The 21,392-nt window shown below is 44.7% G+C and overlaps 2 protein-coding genes across 4 annotated transcripts in view; one reads left to right on the top strand and one right to left on the bottom strand.

The window, feature by feature from the left end:
• Window positions 1-151: 151 nt before the first annotated feature.
• APTX (aprataxin) lies at window positions 152-10,357 on the top strand. Of its 2 annotated transcripts, none has more exons than XM_054289972.1 (8): window positions 152-473; window positions 1,290-1,426; window positions 2,148-2,194; window positions 3,872-4,183; window positions 5,584-5,643; window positions 8,552-8,778; window positions 9,579-9,682; window positions 9,977-10,357. In XM_054289972.1, the coding sequence occupies exons 2-8, from the start codon at window positions 1,297-1,299 to the stop codon at window positions 10,129-10,131; spliced, it is 1,035 nt and encodes a 344-aa protein (XP_054145947.1). In that variant the 5' UTR covers window positions 152-473; window positions 1,290-1,296; the 3' UTR covers window positions 10,132-10,357. The 2 variants fall into 2 exon arrangements, with proteins under 2 accessions (XP_054145947.1, XP_054145942.1); XM_054289967.1 differs by lacking the exon at window positions 152-473 and adding an exon at window positions 662-791.
• Window positions 10,196-21,392, bottom strand: part of ELP1 (elongator acetyltransferase complex subunit 1) — a 36,235-nt gene continuing 25,038 nt past the window's right edge. Inside the window, exons 29-37 of one of the 2 annotated variants that reach the window (XR_008483927.1) lie at window positions 21,196-21,258; window positions 21,020-21,080; window positions 20,332-20,445; window positions 19,568-19,679; window positions 18,327-18,454; window positions 17,782-17,936; window positions 16,708-16,786; window positions 15,490-15,705; window positions 10,196-15,430 (exon numbers count right to left, since the gene is read on the bottom strand). Coding sequence is in view for 1 of the 2 variants with exons in the window: in XM_054289964.1 (XP_054145939.1) it covers window positions 15,638-15,705; window positions 16,708-16,786; window positions 17,782-17,936; window positions 18,327-18,454; window positions 19,568-19,679; window positions 20,332-20,445; window positions 21,020-21,080; window positions 21,196-21,258 (780 nt within the window). In the remaining variant the exon portion in view is untranslated. Of the gene's footprint in view, window positions 15,706-16,707; window positions 16,787-17,781; window positions 17,937-18,326; window positions 18,455-19,567; window positions 19,680-20,331; window positions 20,446-21,019; window positions 21,081-21,195; window positions 21,259-21,392 lie in introns of both variants that reach the window. The other variant, XM_054289964.1, reaches the window with a different exon arrangement.

Genomic DNA, 21,392 nt, shown 5'->3' with positions numbered 1-21,392 from the left:
GCCGGGCCCGGGCGAGTGGCCCACCAATGGCTGATGGGGAGGGGAAGGCGCTTGGCCAATCAGCGCGCGCCTCCGCCGCCCGCATTGAGCGCTGACCCCGCCCCGCGAGGGCTGTGGCGTCCCTGACCAGCGTCTGCCTCGCCCTGCGCCTGCGCCCCGGGCCGCTCCCGCCCTCGGAGGCACCGAGCTGCACCGGATACGGGGCGCCGCCGCCTTCCCGGCCCTGCTTCGCGCCTTTCCCCCCCTCACCCGACGCGGGCCTGGCTCCGCGCCGCACAGGGCGGCCGGCGGCCCGGGCCGCTTCACTCTGCTGCGCCTTTGCCAGGACCCACTGCCCACCCCCGGATCCGCGGGCCCAGTGCGCCTGCGCTGGGCCACGCGCCGTGGCGGGAGCCTTTACCTGGTCACGTGGGTGACACGCTACAGTATCTGATTGGCTGCGGGGCGGTGGCGGCGCGAACGTCACCCGCGCGGTAAGGGGGAGGGGTCCGTCCCGGCGTTGCCATGGGAACGGGGCCCACGGGGATGGGTGTGCCGTGGGGATGGTGGGTGTGCCGTGGGGATGGTGGGTGTGCCGTGGGGATGGGTGTGCCGTGGGATGGGTGTGGGGATGGTGGGTGTGCCGTGGGGATGGGTGTGCCGTGGGGATGGGTGTGGTGTGGGGATGGGTGGGTGTGCCGTGGGATGGGTGTGTGACAGTGCCGGTGTTACACCGGGACGGAGCCTGGCTTTCCGCGGGCATGAGCTCTCCACCGCAGAGCTGGGAGGAACAGGGCTGAGCGCCGGGCAGGGTGAGGGATCTTTGCTGTCCAGGGTCAAATTGATGTAAACTTGAAGATTTTATAGCATGGTCCGTGTGCTGAGTGTTGCTGGATGAAAACTGTCCCGACTCTCTCTCATCTCTTGTCTTCTGCTGCTCTCTCTTGTTTTGGTGGTTAATTTCTCGGGTGAACTCTGATTCAGTGGGAAACAAATTGAGCTTTTTCGTGGCTAGGCTCTTCTGTCAGACGGAGGAGTCCCATTAAATCCAATTGATTTTTCCTGTATATGGTTCATGGATATGAGAATGTACGGTAGTGTAGGAAGGAAAACAGGATTGCCCTTTCACCAGCAACCTGCTCATAGATTATGCAAGTGCTGGTGACATGCTTTGCTTTGAATTTCAGAAACTTGAACCAAGTTAGCAGAATTGGTTCAGCTAATGGATGGGCTGGCACCAGAATTCATGGACCCTGTTCCACAGGAAGGTGGCCCTCGGGAAGTAACACACTGTTTATTTTGCTCTATAGCTCAGTGATGCGTGTGTGCTGGCTTGTGGGCAAAGAGAAATGCACTCAGCGAGTGAAACTGCCACACTTGGAAGCTGTGGTGGTTGGGCGTGGCCCAGAGACCGGGATAACGGATAAGAAGTGTTCACGGCAGCAAGGTAAGGTGATTTCGCTCAAATCCTGCTTTCCATGTGCAGAGCAGCTGAGCTTGCCTCGCTCCTCTGTGTGGTCTGCAGTGTTGCTTGGTTCTTGAACTCATCAATCCTTTTTAATAAACACTTATAGAGATCTCTGGGGCCTAAAAAATCAGAGACACTCAGTGACAGGACATCCACCTCAGTAAACTAAAGCTTTGAATCTTAATGTGAGTTCCCAGGCCAAAAGCTGTGTTTCACTGCCTGCATCCCTATTCATGAGCAGCACTTCTCCATAGTATTCCACCAACTGATTTTTAGCATGACTTGTTATTTTATACATAAAATAATGTGCTGTTGGAGAATATATGAAAATGCCTATCACCTATACAATGCTGCACATCTTCCTTGCTTTATCTTCTGTGCCTCTGGACACAGTCTTGCTCTATGCCTTTTTTTTGTCCCAGAGGGCTGGTAAGAATGTCAAGAATACGTATGAGACATCAACAGAATCCAGCTTTGTTCTGAAGTAATTCTACCCTTGGCTCAGTGTGTGGGTTGGCTCTGTTTTACCTGTGGTCCTGGAAAGAAGAGATGAGGCAGAAGTATTCTTGGCACACATTCACAAAGATCAGCTCCAGAAAGAAACAGCTCTTCAAAAATAGGAGTGTTTCCTGCACTGGGTGGTTCAGCAGAGTTCTTTTTATTTGCATGGTTTTGTGACACTTTGTTCTTTCTTTTCCAGTTCAGTTAAAAGCAGACTGTAACAAGGGGTATGTCACAGTTAAACAGGTATGTTTTTATGTATGGATCTGCGGTGTTTCTGGCACTTACTGGGACAGTTGTACTTAGCTCCACAAATGCTCCAAGTGATGATAATGATCACTGGGTCTGAGGGACCTGAAGCTTTCTTATCACCAAGGGAGGTTAGAGCAAGTGACCCTCAGAAGTGAACTTTCTGCTTTGTGCATCTCAATGAAAGGCTGCACTATTCCTTCCAGATACATTCCAGTCTAAGACAGTCAGACTTGCAGCATCAGGGAATGCTGTTGTGAATGCTCAGTAAGTACAGTGGGTGCTGCATTTGAGAGACTTTGGACTTCTTCTGCTAAACTTGTTTATCTTTCTCCTGAGCCTTAAACTTCATAAGCTGAGGCAGCCCTTTGTTTAAGATTGAACTTCTTGTGTTAATGGGACTCCCCAGTTGTAGAGTATTTTATGGGTGAGCTCATAGAGCTGGAGATGTGGTTACTTATGGGAAGAGGTGGGATGAGAGACAGCACTGCTGGAATGCCCCTGTTACCAGATGGATGGAGGCAGGCCTATTCCCTCATGCTTACCAGACCCAGTATCTCTGAGATACTATGAAGGGAAAGGTCTCTGGTGCTGGTGTTTGTGTGTATGTGTGTGTGTGTGTGCCCACAGCATCAGCCTGTGCAGACAGTACCACACAACAAGTTGTACTTGCCGAGGGGTCACGCCTTCTCTCAAAATGCCTCCACAGCCCACTAGGCACAGGCACCTGGGGGTATCTGGTGAATCAGGCGGCGATATCTAGGACAGTTTCTCTCAGAAATCAACCCTAGTCATGATTTGAATATTGTGTTACTGGAATCTCAAAACTGAGGATACTTTCTGGTGGTGGGTGCTAGCATGTTTTCACTGCCTGTTGAGGAGTTGCTCCCCAGGTGTGTGGCACAAGGTTCTAGTGATCAGTTGTTTGATAATTTATTCACTCATGGGAAGCAGCCTTGACCTGAAACTGCAGAGCTGAAGGCTAAAGAGATCCTGGCTGGAATCAGGAGTGTGCTTCATTGCAGTGAATACCAAGTGAGAGGTGTAGTACCATCTTGTGAAGCATGCAGGTATGGCAGTGACAAAGCTAACAAAAAGTTTCTCTGACTGAATTCATCAGTCACAGGAGGGAGCTGATTTCCTAAAGCCCGTTTTGTGCATAGATATTAACCAGAAGCATTTTGCTGAAGACTCCTAATTTTTGTAGGGTCACCCACATGATGATGCAAAATCCAGCTATCGAGCAATCACTGTGGGTTACCTACATCACAACACCATTGCACTAAAATAATTTGCTAAAGCTGCTGTTACTCCTCAGAAATAATGGCTGCTGTTGCTAGTTGTTTAATAGGTTGCTAATTTGTGTGGGAAGTGCAGCACAAGTGGTGCTGTAACTGTGTAACTGCTGCAGACCAGGCTCCCTGTGACACAGACCCTAAGGCTGTGTGCTGACAGCCGTGACTGCAAGACTGGGACAGAAGCAGATGTCCCCAGATGTCCCCAGTGCTGCACTGCCTGGTCTCCTGAAGCGCTTTGATGTGGGCAGGGTGGGTGGTCAATACAAAATGCATTTGCTTTCCAGGATAATGATGTTCCAGGAGAACTGAACAGAAGTTGGCAATTCCACTCACAACATCATTTTCTACTATTTTTTCCTTTTTCTGTCTACAAAAGATAGGGGTCAACCCAACTAGTGTTGATCTTGTGAATATTGGCAAGGGTGAAGTGGTGAAAATGAAGCCAGGCCAAGTTCTGCATATTGTAAATAACCTTTACCCCTACACGGTGCAATTTGCTGAAGAGTCTGGGAAAGCTGTTCCAGAAACAGACAAGATGCCACATGAAGGCTCCTGTGAGAATGATGATATAGAGCTTGTGCCCAGAAAAACAATGAAGTTGGAAGTGGTGGATACACAAGGCAGTTCTACAAATCCAAAGCTTAGCAATACCAGTGTAACTACACATGAAGGAACTTCGAGCAAAAAGGTGAGTGTGTTGGTATTAGTACTTGTGCTGTTTTTCCTGGGGTTGTCTCCTCCATGAGGAGACATGGTCTTTTGCTTTTGTGGATTCTGCTGGTGAGAGGCATCTCGGGTGAGCACAGATCCTCAAAGTATACAGAGCATGAGAGGTGTTATGTGCTCCTGACATCACCCACGCCCTGGGAAAGTTACTTGGGACCCATGCTAACCTGATCTGAGAGTTAGGTATGTGTGAGGATGAGCAAATGAGGACTTAATCTCTGGTTTCAGCTGCAGTTTCTGCTAGAAGAACAGTCCACGTGAGCTCTATTTAGCTGCAGTCACCCAAGGACACTGTCCTGGCTCTTGAGTGGTTATCTAAAAGCAAGTGCACAGAGAACAGAACAACCTGAGCATTTTCTTTTTAAAATTTCTTTGTTTATAATTGCATGAAGCTTTTTTTCTCCTCTTGCTTTGTTCATTCCGTATGGCAGAACCATGTTTATATTAGTGATTGTTATCAGCCAGAATCTTTGAAAGGGAGTTTTTAGCCCTGTGACATGGACATGATAAAAGACCTTAATGCATTTGGAACTAGTGCAGTGCTGAAGGAGAAGGCACAGAAATGAAACCCCTTAAGACAAAATTTTATTCTCAGGTTGCTGTGAGTTAACACTTATTTAATTTGTGGACTTGGGCTGGTTATGTTAGGGCCAGATTTGTGGTAGAATGAGCAGGGAGATGACAACTCACACTATAGCCCTGCCAGCACTATAATAATGTTTGAATATCTTTCTTTGTAAGAATATGATGAATATCATTACTGCTCCGAATAGTTAAAACATCTATTTTGAAAAAGGTGCACTCAAGACACACCTTCTATTAGGTGTTTAGTAGCAAAGTTAAGAAATAGTTTGTGTTGATCAAAGGCTTGATCTCCCCATGCCTTTATTGTTTTCTCTGCAAGTCACTGAACAACATAAAAAAATCAATACATCTAAGGATAAGGCCACACACTGCAACTACTTTTTTTCTGTGCAGAGCACTATGGGATAGGACAGTTAATGGACATCTTTGTTCTTTCTTTGGTTCTTATGATCCCTGAAGCAGAGGGCCTTGTGCCATGACACATGCAGGCAAATTATTAAATTTAAACACATTTATAGCTCCCTGCTGTTGAATTTCCAATGTTTGGAAGATTGAACTTTCCATCTTCACAGTATCTTGTTAAAAGTTTTCAAAAGTAGCTTTTTGGGGGCAGTTGGAGCAGGTATGTTGGCATTTTATAGAAGGGAAATAATTGAACTCTCATTCAGCTGTTACTGTACTGCTGTGTACAAATGAATATTCTTTACTGAATCCTTTGAAGTATGTAATTGAATGCTTAATTGTCTTACAATTTATTTTTCCCATTCTGTGCTATAGGAACATTTAGGACACTGGAGTCAGGGTCTAAAGAGCTCCATGCAAGATCCAAAAATGCAGGTGAGAGCTGTATACTTGTACTTTACAGTAGATCCTGTCTCATAAAGCTAAATGAGCTTTCTTTCTTCCTTCTGCAATTTGCTTTAACAGTCTGGTTAATCAGTGGAGTCCTGCATGAGGGCTGAAATGTACTTGCATCTCTCTCTGTAGTAACATTAACTTGGAAGTCCCTACTGTACTGATTTTGAAGATTCTCATTGTGTTAATTTCTTTGAGCTCTCTGCACTGTGAGATTTGGTCAACAGATTTCAAAAACATTGATGGGAGAGCAGGAGAGCTGTGCAGTTGCTTTGTTTCCTCAGGGAAACCAACTAAGTGTTATCATTTGAAGCTGAGCAAGCCACAGGGGTTCCCATTCTCCAGCAGTCAGCGCTGTGTTGTTTCCTTGTTTCTTGCAAGTTCTTAACTTTCACGCCTTTATGTCAGCTGACACGATCTGACCTCTGGCCTCACTGGGCCCCTTCAGGTGATGATCACTGTTAGGCTGAAGATAATTTAGAGTCATAGTGTATGTTGAGTTGGAAGGGACCCATCACAATCATTGAATCCAACTCTTAGCCTTCACAGGACATTCCCAGAAATCACATCATGTACCTGAAAGCTCTTCTTGAGCTCTGACGGACCTGGTGTCATGACAGGTTCCTTGGGGAGCCTGTTCCAGAGCCCACCCATCCTCTGGATGAAGAACCTTTCCCTGATATCCAGCCTAAACCCGCCCTGACTCAGCTTCAGGCCATTTTGTCAAGTCCTGTCACTGTTCATGAGAGTGAAGAGATCAGTGCCTGCTGCTTCTTGTCCCCTCACAAGGAAGTTGTAACTGCAGTGAGGTGTCCCCTCAGTTTCCTCCAGGCTGAACAAAGTGACCTCAGCCCCTCCTCATATGGCTTCCTTTCAAGGCCCTTCACCATCTTCTGAGCCCTGCTTTGGACATTTTCTAAGGGCTTTATGTCCTCTATTGTGTCACCCAGAACTGCCCCCAGCACTGGAGGTGAGGCTGCCCCAGAGCAGAGCAGGACAATCCCCTCCCTTGCCTGGCGGTGATGCTGTGCCTGATGCACCCCAGCACATGGGTGACTCTCCTGCCTGCCAGGGCACTGCTGGCTCACGTTCAACTTGCCACTGACCAGGACCCCCAGCTCCCATTCCATGGAGCCGTGCTCCAGTCTCTTGCTCCCCAGTCTCTCTCTATGTCCAGAGTTGCCCTGTCCAAGGTGCAGAGTCCAGCACATTACCTTGTTAAACTTCTGCCCAGCCCTCAGTTTGTCCAGGTCTCTCTGAAGGGCTTTCCTGCCTTCAAGGGAGTTGACAGTTCCTCCCAGCTTAGTGTCATTGGCAAACTTGCTTTCTGTTCTTTCCAGTCCTGTGTCCAGGTCATTTATGAAGCTGTTGAAGAGCACAGGGCTGAGATGGAGGCCTGTGGAACCCCACCAGTGACAGGTCACCAGTCTGATGTCACCCATTCACTGTAACCTTTTGTGCCAGACCTGTGAGCCAGTTCCTTGCTTAGCTGATAACTAAACAGAAGGCTCCTGTTTCTGGATTGATTTTTCTTCTAATACAAGTGTGCAGTGTTGAACTGCATAGATTTACAGGAGAGCTGGATGCCCATTGTCCTAGAGTTGCCAGCACTTTCAAATGAGTCTATATATAGGGGATGATAAAGCCCCTGTAGAGTACATTCTTCTTCCATACTTTTTAAACATGAAACCTTATTTTTACCTCTGAAGGAGAATTCTGTATACTTACCAAAACCAGGCTTTCTTGACCCAAAATGTAAGAAGGTTTTAAAACTGTTCTTTTAATGTTAGACACAAGTACCTGTTTATGAGTGAAGGTTAGCTTTATTAGTTGTAGTTTCAATCTGAATACACAAACAATAGAACTACTATCTTTTATTTTTAATCAAATATTAAATAGCCATATTTCTTTTTTCTTGAACTTGAAAAGACTTGAATGTGATCCTGTTCCTGTTGGCAGCAGGAGCAGACAGTAGTATGTGTGTATAAAATATCTTGCTGCTGAAAGAATCAGTCCTATGATTTGTGTGCCAATAGAACTCTAATCTTCTTTCCTGTAGAGTAAGACTGATCTGTATATAAACATCCAAGACTTAATTAACAAAGGTGACAAAGACATCATCCATCTCTCATCAGCTGGTGCCCTGCTAAGAGACCAGAGACACAATACACAGTTTCTGTGTCACAGCCTGATGGCTTTTTATTGCTGGGTTCTCCCCACTGTTGTCCACAAACTTCCCAACCATTTCTCTTCCTCAGCTGCACTGAATTGTTGCAGAACGTAAAACAAAATGAAAACAGGAAGAAGGACATGATAGACAGGATTCTGTTCTCCTTCTTGTGAGTGATCTTACAAAGCAGCACACTGGGTAGGATGAACTGAAATAGCCCAGACTTGAATATTTTTGTCTTTGTAATGCTGGTGGAGGTCTGTTGCACATTGCTGTTAGCACATCTGAGATTTGTGCTTCACTCTGGAAATTTGCAACCTAGTACATTCCAACATATTCTGTATTGAGCACCGTGGTTTTGTTTGTGACTGCAGAGCCTGAGCATAGCCTGATGGAAGTAGAGTTCCCTAGGCCTCACTGATATCTCAGTCCAGGTGATTTTCTAAAGTTCATATACCGCTGTAGTTATGGTTAACTTACTGGAAAGTAAGATTAGAAAGCTTTTGTCCCTTTTATAATAAAGTATACGAAAAAGGATGCTGGAACACCTCTCCATAGCTGCCTGGTATATGTTATGGAAGAGGGTACTTATCCTGGAGCAGCTTAATTCCAGCAAAAGTTTTCACTGGATAGCATCTCTCCACTAAATATAGTGCTTATAGGAATAATATGTTTAACTTTCAATTGTAAAGTAATCTAGTTATTTTATTTTTTTGCAAGGTTTACAAAGATGAAAAGATTGTAGTCATCAAGGATAAATATCCCAAAGCACGTTACCACTGGCTTATCTTACCATGGGACCCTATTTCAAGCCTGAAGTCAGTCACCAGGGACCACCTTGCACTTCTGGAACATATGCATGCCGTTGGGCAAAAAATGATTGAACAGTGCCCTGCCCGAGAGAGCCTGGAGTTCCGACTGGGTTACCATGCTATCCCCAGTATGAGGTAAGACCTAGAGGAGTCATGTGGCGGACATGCTGTTGTTCCAGTTACACAGATCTGGGGCTAAATCCATGAGGACATTTGGCATTGCTAAAGAACAGGCAGTCCTCCTCAACACTAGAGACAGCTTGGTGTGCTGTCCTTTGCCCCACGCTGCTGTGTACATCCTGAGGCATGGGGGAAACGCCTGTTGGGCTTCTCTAGCAGAAGTTGGTGCCTGGGGCTGTGGGATGCCTGTGGTCCAGCCCCAGTGACAGAAGCACTGCTGCCATTGCTAGGGCATCCCGCTGCCAGGGCACCAGCATGAGATTAGAGACTGACTCCTAGACCTGTTAAGGGTAGGAGCAAGGATTTGAGTCTTGTGTCTAAGTCCAGACCTTAGAGTGTCCAAGTGTCTGTTGATACTGCAGTCAGTTGTTCTCCAGTTCTTGAATGAAGCTTTTGAACACTGATCAAGTCCCATTCAATTACTCTACAAATAATAAAACTTCGGTTTATTATTAAATCTTTAATAAATCTGTGGTTTGCTAACACTACTCTCTCTGCCTTTTTGGAAACTAGCAGGAATATAGACTGCAGTGAGGACCAATGGAATATGCAGACTAGTGACCCTGACTCTTTATAAGTGACATGCTTGGCAAGAGACAGTGCTTCCAGAACAGACTGTGTTTCTTCTGTCACAGGATCGGGACTGACCCACAAGGCTGGCACCCTGTTGAATCATGTTTGCAACTGATGCAACTGCAAAACAACTTTGAGCATTAACCATCTTCTCTCATATCTACGTTATATTTTTTTTTCAGTCAGCTACATTTGCATGTAATCAGCCAGGATTTTGATTCTCCAGCCCTGAAAACCAAAAAGCACTGGAATTCTTTTACTACAGACTACTTCTTAAACTCTCAAGGTAATGATTAGAGAAAGTATTTCATAACATACTTGCACATTCTGGCTTCGGGCTTTTCTTCCAAACAAATGTGCAAGTCATACATATTATTGCAGTAAGTGAAAGATTTTATTTAATTTAAGATATTGGGGAGTAGCACTGAGTAAAATTCAACAAATTTTGTGGCTGGTTTAAATTGGAATGCAGCAATGACATATTGTGCATGCAAAACAATGCACAGAGATTTGCAGTGTCATGTGTTTCATGACGCTATGTGGTCTCAATACCTATGGTCTTTTTTATTTTTTTCCCCAGATGTGATAGAGATGGTAAGAAGCAAGGGAAAAGTAATGGTGAAAGACCATACCTCTGAACTTCTCAAACTCCCCCTCAGATGCCATCGCTGTAAACAACAGCTGTCCACAATCCCGCAGTTAAAGGAACATCTTCGGAAACATTGGCCAAAATGATTTTGCAAAAAATAATCTTTCAATCTGTCTTCAGATTTCAAGCCAACACAAAGACCAGAGAATATTAATGGAAATGTATGTTTATTAACTAGAGTGACATGTTGTAATGTGGGGAAAAGTGGCCTGGAAACAGCAGCATACTAATTTAGTAATAGCTTCAACAAAACCTTAAGCCCTCTTCTTCCTTCCTACTGAAAATGTAAATAAAGTGACTTCTGAAATGGAAGCTTTTTGGTTGCAGCTTTATTGTTGTACAGTCACACTAATCTGTAAGTGAACTGAAGTCTGGGAGAAGTGCTTTGTTTGGATGAAAGGATTTATTTTAATTCAGAAGCTGAACTGAGCTCAGATCTAGGTTTCTACTGAGAAAGCAAAGAAACAATGATCTAGAGGTCTTTCTCTTGACCTTTTCTGCTTACCACTGAAGTTCCTCCTATGTGTTAATGTTGCAGGCACTGGTGTGGCTGACAGAATGTACTGTCAGTGGAGAGGCAGGAGCAGCAGCTGATCACCCCCACTTTGCTGAAAGGTCTGACTGTTCAGTGCTGCTGAACTGCCCCTCAGCTAGGGGACAGCCACTGCTCAGGCTCTAAAGTGGAGCAAAAATCTCATTTGGTTACAAGGATGTATTTAAACTTTTTTTATGTAATACATTTGTAGTACACAATGACCAGATTTACTGCTTCCTAGAGTAATAAAACTAGCAAGGTTTGCAGTTGCTTGTCTGCATACATTGAGGTTGATACAGAAATTCTGTGGTTTAATCCTGTACTGGTTTTGCAATCAGGATTTTAGTGAGCCTCTAATAATTTGATTGTTGTCAAGATGTGAACTTCCAGAAGCAGCAGGACAGTACTAGTAAAAATCTCTTTAGTCCAGATCTGGTTTGTACAGTTCAGCTTCATCCTAAGCCCAACTTTGAGTTAAGTAAGATGCTCTCTGGGTGAAATGGCTTTCAGTAAAAGAGTGCACAGAGCTTTTGTTACACAAGCAAAATGCTGCTCCTAACAGTAACACATTCTCTAGGGAGAGGGTGTCCTCTTCTTCTATTCCCCCATGCAGCAGCATGTTGCTGTACCCACTCAGATGGGGCAAATAATAAGTAGATGTTGCTGGAAAATAATAAAGATGTTTCTGTCATAAAGTTATTCCCAAAAATGTGCTCTTTCAACCTGGTATGCAAGAAGCCAAACCACACAGAGGATCACATTTATTTCATGCTTGTGCAGAGATGGGTGCTGGCTGGTGAATCCACAGAGCTAGCACACCCAGTTCTAGCCAAGCAGTGTAGCTAAGATATTTTCAAAATATCTAAGTCTGCACTTACTTGATGTCTAAATACCTGCCAACTCAATAGCTACTGGACAATCTTTTGCCTGCTTCAATATAAGGGTATAATGCGTTTTGAATTTATTATGCATGTTCAGTAGGTAGGATTCTTCATTTAGAGGTGGGTAGTCTAAGCCTTAGAGATATGGCTTTCACATTATAATGAGCTAAGTTCATCTAAAGGATGATTTTTAGCTGATTTAGTTAATTTCAGTAAAACGTGGAACCTTGCCAAATGCACGATTTCTGTTTGTGTTCTCTTGTTTCAAAACTATTCTGCAAGACCTGCTATTTCCCACTTTTCTGGGTCTTTAAAGTATTTATTGTTCTCCATGACTCACTGTGCAAAATCTTTTCTTAAACCATTCATCTTTCACCAGAATGGGGTACAGTAAGCTTAACAGGTGGCCATGGCCTAATTTAAAACACCAGCCACAGTTCAGCTATTGCTGACATCAGTAATAATATGCCTTAAATTACAGAATAAAGCTTAAGAGAGTAAGGAACAAGGACAAAAGCACAGCCAGTCTATGAATCCATTCTTGTAACAAACTAAGGCTTCAGCTGCTCCAGAGGTAAAGTGCTAATGCTTTGCAACAGGAACTAATTTGTACCAAGGCCAGTTGCGAATGCTAGAGAGCTGTGGTCTTCCTCATAGCAGACCCAGGCCAGAAAGGGAAGCCATGCTTCTCCACAGTGAAATGTGCTGCTTTTGTCCCATGGCCCATCACATCTGGGTGGGAGTCATGGTTTTAGAACTTCTCGGAGCAGGTCAGAGTGAAGCATAACCCCCTGCAATCCATCTGTCTGGGAACAGCGTGCAGCTGAGTCCCAGTTGCCACACACTCAAATGGGGAGCACGATTCAGGGGGACAAGCCTATCTATGATGTTGTAAATCAGCAGCATCACCAGGAGAACCACTGCCACTGGGCTGACCTCAGGGTGAGGGATGGCAGCATGTCCAGCACTGTGTGAGGTCACCACTGTATGGAAAAGGTCCGCAGGAATGGCAGCAGTGGGCACAAGCTCTCTGAAGCCAAGAAGGGGCAGCCACCTATAGGGGTAGCCTCAAGGCCACAAAGTGTCACAAGTGACTTTGTGTGTGGCTTTGCAGGTACTCACAGCCTTCCTCCAATCTTTCCTCTACAGCTGCTAAGTCCATACAGGAGACTGCAAGCAACCAAGATAACATCTCTGTTGGAAGAGAGCTGCAGAATAGCAGCATAACCTTAACACTCATCAGCCAGTGATGATAAAGCATCGCCCATCCACACCTGGCTGTAACCAGATCTCTTATGGAACTGTATTATTTTCTGTGATATTGTTCAGGAATGAGGCCTAAAGCCAAGAAAGATGTGGTAAAGGACTTTCCATGAGATGTGCCATGAGATATGTGAAGGGATTAACATGGGCTGATTGTAGGCTGATGGGGTGATGGGTTATCAGGTGGAGGGGCAGATGACCCCTGCCCCTGCAGCCATCCCAGTGGAAAAGTGAATGGTACAAGAGTTCTATTCCACCCTTATGAAAATGCCACTGGCTTTGTTCTCTCTTTGTAACTCTTAATACTAATTTACAAAGAAAGTTCTCTCCCCCTCTTCTCCGTTTACAATTGCAGTTAATAGAATATGAGACTATAGTCTCATCTCTGCTTCTCTCAAAAAGAATAAATTTATTCTTTGAAAGCCTCCAAGGCAGAGGTTGAGAACATAACCACCTTGCAGAAAAGTCAAAGGTCTTACTCATCTCTCCCCCACAGCAGAGTTGCCTCTTTGGAAAGATCTGTGATTCTGACTTCATTACAGTATACCTGGGAACACTTGTACAAAGCACTCTACACTTGTATTTAGCAGGTGTGTTTATCACTGGCAAGAACTATAATCTATTGCTCCAATGAACCACACTGTGCATCTGTTCATGAAACTTCCTACTGAACTTGATGGATTTATGTTCTTTCTGTGTTTAATGAAGCTAATCAGCAGACAGGTGGAAAATATCTAACAAGAGAAGCAGGCTTCCATACAGCCGTATTTGCTCAGAGGTTGAGACATTTTTAAAGTGAACTCCATATTTCTGCATTAATGGTTTACTTCAATTCCTGGTAACTGTGTTTGCAGGAGCCCCCACAGAATTCCTAAGAGTAAATTCAATGTGTCTGTAATGACAGTAACTAAAACTGAGTATATTTCAAGATTACAGGCATCACTAAGAAAGTAAAAGAACATGGCAGCAGAAATCAAGGGAAAGCTGACTCCTAGCTGCTGCTGAGAAGATATTAAGGTCCAGCAACTGCAGAAGTAGTAAGAAGGATATTCCCCCTTGAGGCTCACCCACACCAGGTGCTGCTCCCAGCTCTACTGCTCCTTATTCCAAGTTCACTCAAGAGGGAAAGGTGTAGGGGAAGACAGTAAGAATTTGAAGAATGATGTATAAGACTGGTCTTCACTTGGATGGCAGATTTTTGCCTTGGTGGGAGAACAAGAAAGCATGCCTAACACAAAAGGGTCCTTGCCTTTCACCATCACCATGATGAAAAGACCAAAGAAATCATACTCATTCTTAGGCACAAGCACGAATCCTCAGTAAGCCAGTGGCAATTTTCTCTTTTCTTGTGTTCTTTCTAAACAATAGGTTCAGTTGTGCAAGACCTCAGCATTTCTTGGCATCAGATTCAGGAATGTCAGGAATTACTAGTGTCAGTGTCACATTTCAGTTACAGGGCCAGAGTGCTTTGCAGAGAAACACAGACTCTCCAGACCTGGTAGATGGCTTCTGACTTCATCAGGGACTATGCTCTGCTACCATTTTGAAGACCAGGTCCTGTGAAACAGTCTTGTCCTGTAAAGACTTTCATGTGTTTTGCCATCTCAAAAGGCATTACTCTTGGAGAATGTCTCTTCGATGTAGTCACAGTATTTGACAACAGGCTTAAGTCACCCCCACACAACCCAGAACAGGCCACGCAACTCAGAAAAACTGGAGATGTGCTCCAATGCTTCACACTGAAAAAAGACTTTTACCACTCTCCTCCATCCAGCAAGCCCAAGCCAGCACAATACAGACAGTGCAAGACTAAATGGCCAGTCCAATCTGATGGAGTTCTTGCCACACAAGAAGTTACCTGCAGCACTGCACATGCTCACGCTGTGCAGTCAGAACACAGCTGTGCCATTAAACGACTCCAACAGACAGTAAGCACCTTGTTTGTAAGGTGTTTTTCTGCAGAACCCAATGGAAATGGCCTGAACACTACAAATACCAGGCCAAAATTAACCAAGAAGGGGATGCTGCCACTGAGAGGGTTTCCAGTTTCATCTCCTTCCTCTGCTCCCAGAACTACTGCTGTTACTTCTTGCATCAGATGACAGTATTCTGAGGTAAAACCTAATTCTCAGTACAAGATCAGTTTCCAGATGACACAGTTCTGCAATAATGCTGTGCACTATTGCACTATTATCAGGATACAGCTGCTGATCGGTCAGTGCCATAAAGCACCATTACTTTATCTTCTTTGATGTCAGATAATTAGGGTAGTATTACCCAGCAGAGTGAAACACCAACATCACTGTCCTGTTTTTATTTGTGTTTTCCTCTGTCCAAGACCACCCTGGTGTGATCAGCCCCAGTTTCAATACAATGGCTGTTGGCACTGCAGCATTCACTCTGATATAACAAAGCAATAATGAAAATCTGGTATCAGCAACACCCAGCTTCAGCAGAAAAGACACAAAATTTGTTTGGCAACTGCAGGAATTTGCTATTGGTACAGTCTTGCAGGTGAGTTCTCTAAAGCAGGCTGAAGTGCTTAAAATGTGGCCTGTTATCATAGCAGATATCAACTCTGGGAGGTAGGGATGGCAGTGAAGATAACCCATCCAACACTGGTGGGATTGCTTCATCCAGAAGAGGGAACAGTGGTAGGAGCTGTCAGAGCTGCATATCTTTTTGCTCCCCAACCTCACAAGCCACCTCTGCAGTGCACATGAGAGCTGTGCCCACAAGTGTGACACCATATGGGTGGCAGTCACAGCTGCACCAGGTGGAGGGACCCTTCACTTCCACAGCCCTAGGAACAGTGTATCAGAAATACCAGAACAGCAACGCCTTCTGCAAAGATATAATGAAATTATATGAAAAGTTAGAGTCCAGAGTCCACAGAGATTCCTTGGCTTCTGGTTACTGGAGAAGATGCAGTTTCCACTGCACATTTTTATTGAATTTTGGTGGAGTCAGTACTTCAGGATCTGAAAGATAAATGGAGCAAGTGTCAGAACAGGGAGTAACAGCATACAGTTTCTTCAAGAGCTGTCAACTACTTTTGTCCACTTTTCTTAAATCAAAGGATGCTGAGAAATCTCCTGACATCTATAATTTCCCTGTAGTGACTGATAACCAGCCTGCACAGGACAGTGTCCTCAGAAGACCTGCTTTCACCAGGAAACGTCTGGGCACACCAAGTCCCCTCTTAATCGTTAAGTGTCACTGTTCAGAACGAGGAGGCACAGGCACAAAGCCACAACCATTAGTGGCACAAAGCAGAACCCCATTCATTCACCTGTCATTGGCCCATCATGCACCACAGTGAGCTCCTTCTGGAGTGAGTAAGAGCTTTTTCTGAAGCCAACCCTGGCAAGTAGCAATAGACAGGTTGCATCTATAGATTCCACAGAGGATCTCCCCAGGCAATTTCAGGACTAGCAGAGAAAGAAGATGTAGGACTAGGGGAAAGATGGAAGACTGAGGAATTGGGACCACCCTTTGCTAGGTCTCTCAGCCCTAATTTTGTATTCACTGCAAGGACTTTGAGAAGGCAAAGTGACATGACAGATTGTAGCCTGGTCTGGTCAAGGGCCTGGCCTGACTGCCAAAGGCAGAGAGAAAAATTCAGCAGTTAAGTTACAAGAAGAATTATCTAACATGCTCTTTAAGAAATCAGATTTTCAATTCCTTCACAACAGACTGACATTACACACACAATAACCCAAGAACAGTTGACATATTTTAGCACAGGAGACAGTTTTAAGGTGAAACAGTTTTAGAACATGCATTCAGAGCAAAATAAACTTTATTAAGAAAGCTGCTCACTTGCCACAAGGCAGGATGGTACACCCATAAAGAAAAGCAAGGAACCACCACAGCTGAGTAACTGGTACAATTGTTGGCAGGTAGCAGTGTTTGGAGAGCCACCAAGCCCACTAACCTCCCTGACATTTCACACCCAAACTTAACTCAGAGACTCAACTAACCTTGTACAGCAGGAGGCATCATCCTCTTTTGCTGATAAGCAGCCATAATGCTGTTTGCAGTTGAATTGGGTCCCAGGACCTGTAAGAAGAAATAGCCATTTTCCAACCTGAACAATGCAAGGCACAAGCAGGGACACCCTCAAAGGAAATTCTGCTATGATTGTCCAAAACCAGGAGACCTCACAGTACAAAGTGAACAGGATCAAAGTGTGATCAGTGTGATCAAAGCCCAGCGATGTCTCAGAAATGTTAATACAGAGGCAGAAAGAGAGAATTGCTTTCACACAGCTTTTCATGACACAGAACTCTTATCCAGCACCTACTTCTTCACAGCACCATAAATGTCATGATTCAGCAGGACTGACTTCATTACAGCACCACCAATATTTAAAGTTCATCTGGGAGTCTCTGTTCCCTGTCACACAGAACAATTTTAGTCTGTCTTTAAGAGTCCTGCTAATCAGCAGTTGGGGGGGAAGATATTGGGGAACATTTTGTGTTCACCATAAATGCTCAGAAACACTTATTAGAAATAAAAACTTTTACTCTGGAAGGGAACTAACTAAAGCCCTTGTGATTTCCTTATTCTGCATTAAGCTGAAGCCTAGAAGCCTGACATAACCCTTCTTTATGTAACTTACTTCTTATGATATATGGTTCAGACTTAATTGACCAATCCAGTAGTTTTTCATTTCACAAGATCTACTCTACTCCAGTACACTTCTACCATTAGGACTAGAAAAGAGGGAGTGTTCCCATATTCTACAAATTGCTTAAGATGGAGCTTACAAAAACAAGTCACCACTAGGACAAGGCAACACAATCCTCAGAAGACCTCATCACATCCAATGTGGCACTCAGTGCAGGGGTGACAGTAGACTTTACATGTACCTATCTAGAGTGTAATGAATCAGCAGGTCCTGCCCAGAATATCTACTGAACCTCTAACAGAAAGAAACCCCAGATTTTGAAAGCCATGGAAGGATTCTAGGGTCTGTGCTGGAGAATGCACAATACTGTTAAACACTTGATACTGTCTAGTGAGAATGAAAGGTGCTGTAGATGAGCACAGACCAGGCCGACAGAGCTCTGTTGCAGGTCTGGAGTCCAGATTTCTGGGACTGAGGTCTCCATCAACTGCAAAACCTCTTCCAGGACTTGCTGCAGTGCCCCAGCTTGCTCATCATAACCAAAGAGCACAAGCTGCTTCAGAAGGATGTGTATCTCTCCTGCAGGAGGGAACAGAAGCAATAAAATAGCAATCAACACAGGTATACTAAATAAACAGCTGCATTTCTTTGCTATCAGCACACAGGAAAGAGAGCAGCAACTCAGAACTGGTTCTGTTCCTACTGAGCCCCTACAGCGTCCGAGAACAAAAACAAGACAATTCTGAAATGGTACAGAGAAGGCTTCTTTTCTCTGCTCCCAACTTCAAACGCAGAGAGTTCATGTTATTCTGAGTACAGAGGCAGATTAATAAATCAACGTTCAATGCAGAGAGCTGTATGGACCAGGCAGCTTTTCTCTCCAGCATACACAGCAAGAACAAGCACAGTACCTTAGCTGTCCTCATCCTCAGAAGCTGCAGCATGGATTAAGATCACCAATTATCCTACCTTTCACATTCTCAACAGCACGAACACTCTCTCCCAGGACTTCCAGAAGGGCAATATCTTCAAAAGGACTCCCCTCCTTCAGGCTGTATCTCTTACGCTCTGCCTTGCGTCGGTTCTTTGAGGATCGCCTGGAAAGAGCACGTTCAGTTACAGTGTGCACAACAGATTTGCTGCTAGCAGGGGTACGCATGAAGGAACATCAACAGTGTGCATGAAGCTTGTCACTCAAGTCCTTGCCTTCTCCAGTGACAGAGGACTGTGTGTAACCTTAGGTGCTCTGACGATGTTTTCAGCTCTATTTAACCAATATACTTAGTGGTCTGAAACACAAGATAGGAAGTGCTTCTCTACTCCAAAAAGGACTGCTCCATGTTCCAGCAAGGTTAAAGCATGTGAACAATACAAAGCAGGAGCTGCTCCAAGCACAAAGCAGTAGTCACTATTAGGCAAAGTTGAGGTCCACTTAAAACAGTGGTGGCCAGGGTCTGTGCTTGGCTGTGATCATTTTAATTTCTGCCATCTCCAGAGCCTGCTCAGCTCCTAACCATAATCACAGGAAAGCAACTTCTTTCACAGACTAGACCTACTTGCATAATGTTCCTAAGTGATCCGCACACTGATGCTGAATACTAAGGCAGCATTCTCCTTCTTTTTTACATCTGGTCCACAAGAAAAAAAAAGTGTCTAAAATGTGCACACTTTCCCCACAACTCTTTTCTTTCACAATTCAGCCAGGGGATTCAGAAGTGGTCCCAGAGACTACACCAGCCTGACCAGCATGTTACACATCCCACCCCACATCGCAGCGAATACTCTTGGGAGCATTCACAAACAATGCACACAACCACTGTGGGAAGACATCGGTATGAGATTTAGTAGCAAGTCCCACACACCAAGTGTGAAACCTGGGCCAAAGAACACAAGGCATGTGCACAAGCTGCTAATGTTTGAGAGGCTCTGCCTGTATTCTCTGTCTAACTTTCTACAGCCAGCCATTCTGGCCATATGCCCAACATCCATGGGAGCCAGAACCCAGCGTCTCTGCTCTTCCTGTTGCACTAGTAGCTTTTGGCTTTTTCTCGTTCTTCCAACGAGAGCTAGAATAACCATCAAATGCTTGTAATTAAAGCAGCTACAAGGCATGCACAGCTGCAAGGAGGAGCAAGCCAAGCATGAGCAACCTAACCTCCTGAATGCTGATGCCAGAATAGTCACTACCTGATTTGAAGGCAGATACCTACGCTGATATTCTTGAATTGCTGTGTGTATATTTGCTGTTCATGTCACTGGCTGTCACAACACTACTGGTTTCAGAAAAAAGCTCCAATTCCGGGCAATTTGGCACTTCATAATCTGCAAAACATGGTAACAACGGTCACAGTATGGAAAAAGGTCAGAATTATTTCAAGCTTTCTGGTTGATCTGTGTAGCTTGCTGGGAAGAGTCATTCTACCTGCTGGTGTTCTGGAGCTTTATGGCTCCCAAACTCACTGAGCCAGCACACAAGAGGAAACAGTAATTGTGAGAACAACACTGCTCCTCCACCCTGGTGGGGATCATGACATTGAACAGCACAATGAAAGGGATGACAATCTCAGTGCAGCAGAACTGGACAAGGACACAGCATTCTGCTTTCAGAGAATTCCCTGAGGCTGTGTCAATGGGCAGGTGAATATGCCTATAGGTACTTGGCACGGAGGACATGCTGAGCACTGTCTCACCCAGTCAAGTTGGTACTGTGGAGACAACACTGTGTCATTTTGAAGAGCTTTCAGGTGCATTTTCTTTGCGTGAAAGCTGTGACCCAAGGAAGAGCTGAAAATACAAGAGTAACCACACTCCAAATATGGAGTGAGGAGGGGTTGAGAAGGGTGCTGTTTTACTCCTGTAGGTCCCACTGGAGCTAAAGGAGAGCACAGCTCCATCACAGCAAACAGAAACCACACATAAAAACATGATCACAGTTACTTATGTAGGAAAAAGTCATATGCAATTCAATACCAACCCTGCAGGTTCTCAGAGGCCTTCTCCTTCAGCTCTCGCACCACTTGCAGGCGACTCTTATGGCGAAGAAATGCTGTTTTCTGGGAATCTAGGAAGATCAGCTGACTTTTCTGAGCTGATCATTAAGAAAATCAAAACATAAACATTTGTGCAAGAGAAACAGAAAACCATTTTTTACACAAGCACAGTCCTTCAACAACCTCAGAAAAAAAATCCCTCAACTCATAAAGCATGAAAAGGAAGAACAAGCAATAGTAACAAAACATTCTTCCTGAATGGAAGGGAGAATAAAGCTATCAAATAATTTATTTCCAAAAACTACACATCAAAGCTTACAGTACAGATAGCCATTTTCCTGGTCCACAGCTCTGCTGCCACATATGCTTTGGAACAAGGACTTTTCTGCTTGTTCATGGACATGCAGACACGGACCTCTTTGCAGCTTTTGACTGTGTAGTCTGGAAGAGCTCCAAAGCAGCCTGACTAAGCTAAAAAGGTCCCATGACACTGCAGGGCTTCAAGATGAACTGAGGACAGCCAAACGCAGATAACTGAGCAGCATCAATTAGGTGGAAACAAAGTATCCTTCCATACACCTTCCAGTACTGGAATGCTGTGACTTCCCACAGACCCAGCAAAGATCTTCTTTACCCTCTATAGCACAGAGAAATATTCTTGCACAGACTCACCTTCCAAAATAGCAGGTTTCAAGTTGGTTTCCAAGATATCCAGCCTACCATACTTGTGAATCTGGATCAGGGAAAGAGAAGGTATCATTCAAGGATCTAAACCACACCACATCCCTCTGTTTTTGCACTCTAAAGGTTTATTTCCACTTCTGTTATTATGGTTTGAAATGTCTTACCAGTCTCAAAGCCTCTTCCCAAAGAGCCCCTTCTAAGAGCAGGAGAACAGCCTCTTCATAGTCCTAGAAGGAAAGAGCAACCACTCTTGCTCTGTTGCAAAAGTTGCTGCTGCTGCTAGCAAGACATGTTCAGGTAGAAGCTATTCAGATGGCTATTTCTACACAGCAGTATCCCAGTCAAGAGAGGAAAACACTAC

Source organism: Melozone crissalis, unplaced genomic scaffold, assembly GCF_028551555.1.
Source record: "Melozone crissalis strain CALT ecotype California unplaced genomic scaffold, PUWL_Pcris_2 ptg000005l_1, whole genome shotgun sequence".
NCBI classification, from domain to species: domain Eukaryota; kingdom Metazoa; phylum Chordata; class Aves; order Passeriformes; family Passerellidae; genus Melozone; species Melozone crissalis.
Note: the sequence above shows the minus strand (reverse complement) of the source record. Positions and strands in the feature narration are given on the sequence as shown.